This window comes from Sciurus vulgaris (assembly GCF_902686455.1).
Source record: "Sciurus vulgaris genome assembly, chromosome: 5".
In the NCBI taxonomy this organism is placed as follows: domain Eukaryota; kingdom Metazoa; phylum Chordata; class Mammalia; order Rodentia; family Sciuridae; genus Sciurus; species Sciurus vulgaris.
The window spans coordinates 76,946,596-76,954,726 of record NC_136465.1 but is presented as its reverse complement, the minus strand read 5'-3'; the positions used below and the strand labels follow the sequence as shown (position 1 = coordinate 76,954,726).

General features: G+C 40.1%; 1 protein-coding gene across 1 annotated transcript; it reads right to left on the bottom strand.

Annotated features, from left to right (window-relative positions):
• Positions 1-332: 332 nt before the first annotated feature.
• Positions 333-7,481, bottom strand: GDF3 (growth differentiation factor 3; the record flags this gene model as incomplete). The annotated part of the gene is made up of 2 exons (XM_079141526.1): positions 333-1,162; positions 7,214-7,481. The coding sequence occupies 2 exons, from the start codon at positions 7,479-7,481 to the stop codon at positions 333-335; spliced, it is 1,098 nt and encodes a 365-aa protein (XP_078997652.1).
• Between the last annotated feature and the right edge of the window lie 650 nt (positions 7,482-8,131).

Below are 8,131 nucleotides of genomic sequence, written 5' to 3'. Positions count from 1 at the left end.
AACTTCAGCTTCTTCGTATATAAAGCATAAATAACAGTGCCTATTTTGATTAACAATGAAATAACGTTTGTTAAGTATCATAGAATAATGCCTGCCTATATAAAAGACCATCAGTACATTTGTTTCCTTTATCCAGAGTCTAATATACTGTCACATGCATAATGATTATATCAGGGCAGAAATAGACTAAGACCATTAGGACTCTACTACATGTGTGTGTAATTATATGCATCATTAAATATGATTGATGTTTCAGATTCAAGAGGTCATAAGCCAGATCAGTAATTTTATTAGTTTATCCTAAGAATACTTCTATTCCTACTTCTGAAATCCTATCCACACCCACATTCATCAACTACCATGTCTTCATAATGTCGAAGAATGACATTATCATTATTGTCTTGGTAGAGCATGGAAATGGGAGACAGCTTGGTGGGGATACAGATAGCCTGGGGGATCTCTGGGTCAACTGCATGCATCAGCGCTTGCATGAAAGCATAATTGGAACTGTTTAAATAGGTGGTCAGTGAGAAGGGACAATCTCCATGGCAGTAATTTGCCATGAACCCCTTTGGGGCGATGATCCATTTGTGCCAACCCAGGTCCTGGAAGTTGATGAAGAGCTGGTGAGGTCGGCAGAAATTCTTGTGAGAAGACTTGGGGGCAGGGATGGCTGCCCTCCTTCTTCGAGAAGCAGAGTGGCACTGCTCAGGGTTGAGGGTCACCACCAGCAGGGAAGCATGAAAGGAAGGTCTCAGTCTGGCACAGGTGGCCTCCAGCCGGAAGTTCACTTCAGAGTCTCTGTCTCCTCTGACCCTGATCTCCAAGAATAAGCCCAAATTCTTCAGGGGTTTGTTATCCCAGTCCTTAACCACATCCAGTAGGTTGAAGTGAAGGGCACCCTGAGGCCATGGTACAGACTGCAGGGCAAACATTTTACCGGGCTTGGGGATTGATTGCCCCCACACCTGAGGCTCCTGAACCAGCCACAGAGCCAACTCCAGTTCTGGCTCCAGGTTATAGTAAGAATTGGGCCCCAAGTCCAAGCGCAGCTGGGCCATTGTTAACTGCTCCTTTTCTTTGATGGCAGACAGGTTAAAGTAGAGGAGCTTCTGTAGGCAAGAGTCATCTTGGGAGAGTTTGTTTGAGTAAATAAAGAAACCTAGATGGGAAAAGCGACATGTGAGTGCCACCATAGTATTTTCTATCCTCAGCTATGATATAAATGTCACACTGTCCACCCATACAGTATAAGTGCAGGGAATTGTGAGTTCTATATAAACTCTACCATCTGGGAGGATTTGTCCTCACTCCCACTCTTTATTCTTATCTTTTTTTTTTTTTGTTTGTTTGTTTGTTTGTTTTTGGTTGTTTTCTGGGTTTTTTGTTGTTGTTGGTGGTGGTGTTGTTGTTTGTGTTTTTTGGCACTTGGGATCGAACCCAGGGCACTTCTGAGCCACGTCCACAGTCCTTTTTTATATTTTATTTTGAGAAGGGTCTCACTAAGTTGCTTTGGATCACATTAAATTGCTGAGGCTGGTTTTGAATTCATGATCCTCCTGCCTCAGCCTCCGAAGCCACTGGGATTTCATTCTTATCTTTGTATCCCCAGGGAGTCCTGGATGGAAATTAGGAGCCCACAAATGAATTGGAAAAATAATTTTATCTTTATTTTCACTAAATTTAAAATGAAATTTAGCATTTTCTTCCCTTATGAATATAGGCAGTAAGTCCCAATAACATTATCACGGTAGTTGGGGCTCAAAACATGACATTTTGGCACATTGAATACTCTAAACTGAAGTTTACTGGAAAGGTCTCAGAAGCAAGGTATCTCAGACATCTGTCCTCTAAGTCCTGCGCCACTTTCTCCTCTTAAGCAACTCCTAGGGGCTGGGGGCAGGAAAAGAAGCTAAAATTCCTCTCCCCCAAAGTAAGCCATAAAACCTAGAAAAGTCATTCTCTTCCTTGTCCCTTAAAAACCCTCCTTCCACAGGGATACTGCCCTACATCCAAGAGAAGAACTGCACGGAATCCAAGGATCTGAAGAGGCAGGACTTGCTGGATTTTGTCCCTCACTCTAGGACCATTTGGTCAAAATGTTTTTGTCCAATCACATTTCTATATGACTGTCCACTATTCATCCAACCTAAGCATAAAATAGACATTTTTCCATGGGTCTTTGCTTTGGTTTTGTTTGTTTCAGTGTTTGGAGCTGGAACGAAGGGCCTTGAGCATGCTAGGCAAGTGCTCTGGTCAGTGAGCTACCTACCACCCCAGTAGGGTGGATCTTCATTTCTGAATGCTCCCAAGCCACACAAAACTGAGTAAATACATTTGTTATATTTTTCTCATTAACTTTTTATTGTAGGAATGCCAACTGTGACCCTTAAGATGGGTAAGGAAAGGAGTCACATCTATGATACTATCTTCAATAAAAACCATAAGTGAGCCAGGTGCAGTGACACATGCCTGTAATCCCAGTGACTCCAGAGGCCCAGACAGGAGGATTCCAACTTCAAGGCCAGACCCAGCAACTCAGCAAGACCCTGTCTCAAATAAAAAAAATAAAAAGGACAGGGAATGTGGCTTAGTGGTTAAGCACCTCTGGGTTCAATCCCTAGTAATAAAAAAAAAAAAAAATCAAATGGCAGCAGAATACTTTTAAATAGCTAATAAAGAGGATGCTAAATGTTCCCAATACAGAGAAATGATATATGTCTGAGGGTATGAATATGCCAGTTACCATGATCTGATACTGTACATTATAAACATGTATTGAGATGTCACATAGTACTCCATAAATATGTATAATTACTATGTGTCAATTTAAAGAAATGCACTGCACACACACACACACACACAATTCTGCATTGCTGGGGATCAAACCCAGGGCTTTGAGTAAGCACTCTACCACTGGGCTACAGTCCAACCCTAAAAACATTAATTAGAAACGAGAGAGACAGAAAAGAGACAGATTGAAAGAGAGAAAGAGAAACAAAACAAGATAAAAGTTGGCATGGTGGCACACAGCTGTAATCCCAGAGACTGGGGAGGCTGAGTCAGTCTGGGCAACTCAGTGAGAATCTATCTCAAAATAAAAAATAAAAAGGGCTGGGAATATAGCTCTGTGGTAGAGCGCCCCAAGGTTCAATCTCTAGTAGAGGTTGGGGGAGCAAGATAAAAGAATAAAATAAAAAAAAGCAAAATAAACAACAAACATAAAAAGCATTTAAAATTACCCAGTTTTGCTGGGCACAGCGGCACACATGCATGTAATCGCAGTGGCTGGTGGGGTGGGGAGGCTGAGGCAGGAAGATAATAAGTTCAATGCCAGCCTTAGCATATCAGTGAGGCCCTAAGCAACTTAGGGAGACCCTGTCTCAAAAAAAAAAAAAAAAAAAAAAAAAAAAAAAAAGAAAGAAAGAAAGAAAGAAAAAGAAAATGAAGGACTGGGATGTGACTCAGTGGTTAAGCGCCCCTGGGTTAAATTCCTGGTAAATAATAATAATAATAATAATACCTTTTAAAAATTACCCAGTTTCTCTTCTTCTTGGTACCTGGGATTGAATCCAGGGGCACTTAACCACTGAGCTACATCCCTAACCTTTTTAGTTTTTATTTTGAGTTAGGATCTCTGCTAAATTGCTGAGACTGGCTTTGAACTCATGATCCTCCTGCCTCAGCCTCCTGAGCTGCTGGGATTATAGGAGTGTGTCACTACACCTGGTCACTAAATCACATTTCTGAAGCATGAAAGAAAACCCAAAAGGAAAGGGGGGATAGATTTTTGACAACACGAAATGAAAAAATGCTATGTTCAAAATACCATTAATGAGCCTGGGGTGTAGTCTGTGGTACAGCGCTTGTCTAGCATGCACTCTGCCCAGGGTTCCATCCCCAGCACCACACACACACACACACACACACACACACACACACACACACGATGTTAAGGAGATGTCCATCTGGTATAACGTGGATGGGTAAGTTGTCACATATTAAAGAATAGTGCATTCTATATTTCCATTTATATCAAGTTCAAAAACTGTCAGAACTACCATGTACTGTTAGATGGATAGATATTATAATACTAAGAAGAACAATGAATCAGAAAGGAGTGTGAAGGATCCTCTAGGGTTCTAGTACTGTTTTCTTTTTTGATCTGGGGACTGCTTGTGCCTTGAAAATTCATTGAGCTGGTCTCTATGATTTATGCATTTTTCTGAACATATGTTAGACTTCACTAAGTTTCTAATATCTTGGTTTCTTTTTCTTTTTTTGTGGTGCTGGGGGTAGAATCCAAAGTCCATGCATGCAAGGCAACCTCTACCACTGAGCTACACCCTAACCCAATAAGCTTCTATTTTTAAACAACTTCTATTAAATTGTGGGAAGTAACAGTTCTCATATACTTACAGCGGGAGAAGAATTTTGGAGAACACTTGCTACATATTAAAAGTTTAAATGTGCCTACTTCTAAGAATTTATCCTGAGTTAATAGCATAAAAAGTGCATACAAAAAAGAAAGAAAAAGAAAAAGTGCATACACACAGAGAAGTATGTAAACTATTGCTATGTTATACCCATAGCTATCAAAGGACACCAGTTATCAGTTACATACATTATAGTGTATTTATGCAATGCACTATCATGTAATTTTTTTTTTTTTTTTTTTTTTTTTGGTACCAGGGATTGAACCCAGAGGCACTTAGCCACTGATCACATCCCCAGCCCTTTCTATTTTTATTTCGAGACAGTGTCTCACTAAGTTGTTAAAGGCCTGGCAAAATTGCTGAGGCTGGCTTTGAACTTGTGATTCAGCCTCTGGAGTGACAGGAATTCAAGGTGTGTGCTACCATGTCCAGCTTATGTAACTCTTAAAATGTAAATAAGTTCTCCACTTCTTTTCACATATAATAGATGTTCATGATACTGGAGAAATGTATAGTATAAATCCATTTAAACAAAAATAGTAGCTGGGCATTGGTGGCACACACCTGTAATCCCAGCTACTCATGAGGCTGAGGCAGGAGGACCTCGGGTTTGAGGGCAGCCTAGATAATTAGTGAGACTATCTCAAAGTAAACAATTTTAAAAAGTGCTGGAGATGTAGCTCAGTGGTAAAAGCACCATGGATATAAGTCCCAGTACAAAAAAAAAAAAAAAAGGTTTATAATCTCTATTATATTAGCAAAGAAGAAAAGTCTGAAAGAATATATACTGGGGCTTGGAGCTAGGGCTCAGTGGTAGAGTGCTTGCCTCACGCAAGTGGGGTGCTATGTTTGATCCTCAGCACCACATAAAAATAAATGAATAAATAAAGATATTGTGTCCATGTACAACCAAAAAAAATATTTTTAAAAACAAGAATATATACCATTTTTTAAACTACATTTTTAATTATAGATGGACACAATACTTTTATTTGCTATTTTTCATGTGATGCTGAGGATTGAACAAAGTGCCTCCCACATGCTAGGTAAGTGCTCTACCACTGAGCCACAACCTCAGCTGTATACCAACTATTAATGGTAGTTTTCTATAGCAAAAGGGGTAGGGAGAGACAATGAGTAGATAATGTCTTTTCCAGTATTGGAGATTAAACTCAGAACCTCCTATCTGCTAGGCAAGCACTCTACCACTGAGCAATATACCCAGGCTGAGAGTATGTCTTTTTCATTTTTCATTTGATAGAAATAGGATCATCCCATTATCACAATAATTTCCGTGGGAGAGACAGGTAATATTCTCCAAACCATATTCTCACCTCTGTTCTCAACTCTTTCCACAGAAAATCTTTCAACTGGTTTGTCACACTCCCCCTACCTCTAAAACCTCCTCCAGGAATTTTCTCAAAACCTTCACTTGAGGTGAAGCCTCAAAAAAAGTCACTTCTTTGTCTTCTATAAACCTTTAAAAGGGCAGACTTTATTTTTAATCTCTGTATTCTCAAATTCATACACAGTTCCTGGCTCACAGAAGGTATCCAATAAATACTTGGACAAATAAATATTCAAATATTCTCTCCAGTTGTTGTAAAACTAACCACAGTACCCAATTCTGCATCTGAACCACTAGAGAGAACACATAGATATGCAGATTCTCAACCTTTGTCTCAGACTTTGAATATGAATTAGGTAGTGAGGAACAGGAATGTTTCTGAAATAATCTACCTTTAATAGATGGCCTGGGTAATTTGATGGGTGGTCAGTTTGGGAAGCTATTCAATGGCACACCCTTGGATCCTTATATACAATGGCATATATTATTGCTTTGTATTCACAAATCAAGAAAAACTTTGCCCCCACCAGTAATGGAGAGGTATGTAGAAGAGAAGTTTATGAACAAACTGAGCTCAACATTTTTGTCTCCTGCTTAGCATATGAAAGACCAGTTGTGTATGTTGTTGGCTAAAGAATGAGAGACTGAAGCCAGCACTGTGGTGCATTCCTGTAATTTCATCAACTTGGCTGACTGAGGAGTTGAAGGCCTGCCTCAGCAATTTAGTGAGGCCCTGTCTCAAAAAAAAAAAAAAAGAATGGGTGACAGTTTTAATTCTGCCATTATCCTTTCTCTATACTTAAGCACAAAGCAGTTGATTCAGAAAAAAGTACCTTGAACCAGCAAAGTAGTGCATGCCTATAATTCCAGTGACTCAGTTTACTGAGGCAGGATGATGGATCACAAGTTTGAGTCCAGTCTCAGCAACTTTGGGACCCTCAGCAATTTAGCGAGACACTGTCTTAAAAAAAATAATAAAAAGGGCTAAAGACGGAGCTCAGTGGTGAAATGCCCAATATCGAAATAAGAAGGGAAAAGGAAAAAAGAAAAGGAAGAAAAAGAAAGGAAATTTTTAAAAAACAACAACAACAAAAAAAAACATTTTTAGGGGCTGGGGTGTACAAACTTAGTGGTGGAGCGCTTGCTTAGCCCTGGGTTTGATCTCTGGAACCACCTAAACAAACAAAAATCCCCCACAACTACTTTGAATCCTTTGTTCATGTGCTAGCTCTATCTTCTTGAATAGGTCACAGGTTGCCTACTGTCTGAACCTTAATTTCCTTAGTTAAAAAGTTGATAATACTTGCCTTCCCCCGAGGATTGTGGCTGGTATTAAATGAGGAAATATGCAAGATCTCTCCTTTTCCTTTCCTCTCTTCATAGCACCCACTTCCAGATTTCCCCCTGGAGAACACTCCCATTTCTTTACCTTGGTCTGAGAGAAGTCGAAGCACATTCCCACGGACACCCAGCTCCTTCACGTTGCATAAATCTTGGGAGACTCCAGTGGTTGCTGTTGTCTCTCGATCTTGGAAAATTTTCTTCAAGATATAAGGCACAGGTTGGAACTTACGAGGTGAAGGCACCTTGTCTAAGCCCAGAAACTGGAGAAAGTCATATTCTTGAAATTGAAATGTATGGCCCATGGCTACAGTGAACAGGAAGCCAACCGCTAAAAATGGTAGGGAAGAAAGCATGGCCTCTGAGGGCGGGCAAAGCAGGCTGGCTGCACGCTGGGAAGAGCTGAGGCTCCAGACTGCACAGCGATTCAAGGGCTGCTAACTTAGCTGATGAGAGATAATCTAGTGTGAATTGCTCTCGTCCCAGGTCCTTAAAGGCAATTGGATGTGAAAAGACAATTTTTTCCTTCTCTTGCTCTGCTTTCCCAAAAAAGAAACAAAAATTACTGGGGCATGGACATAAACTGTACAACCTGAAGTTTGTCATGGTAGACAGAGTGGAAAGGAGAGATGCATTTATTTATTCAACATACAGTTATTAGGAGCTGGGATGTGGCTCTGTGGTAGAGTGCTTGCCTAGCATGCAAGAGGCCCCTGCACTGCCAAAACAAATAAACAAAAAAGTTTTATTAAAGCATCTGTTATGGGCAAGACACTGAGATAGTTGCTAGGAACATACCAATAAACAATTTGGTCTTAAAAATTCAGTCTAATTCGACAAATACACATGTAGATTTCTAACAAACTACAACCACGTTGATGTGGGAAACCAGATCAAGGAAAGAGAAGTCTTCCCAAGGAAATTAACTACATTCCCCATCTGTTTTCAGTTAAAAGGGACTAAATTTCACTCATCTAACTTTGCCCTTCTGGAATTAGAGTCAAGA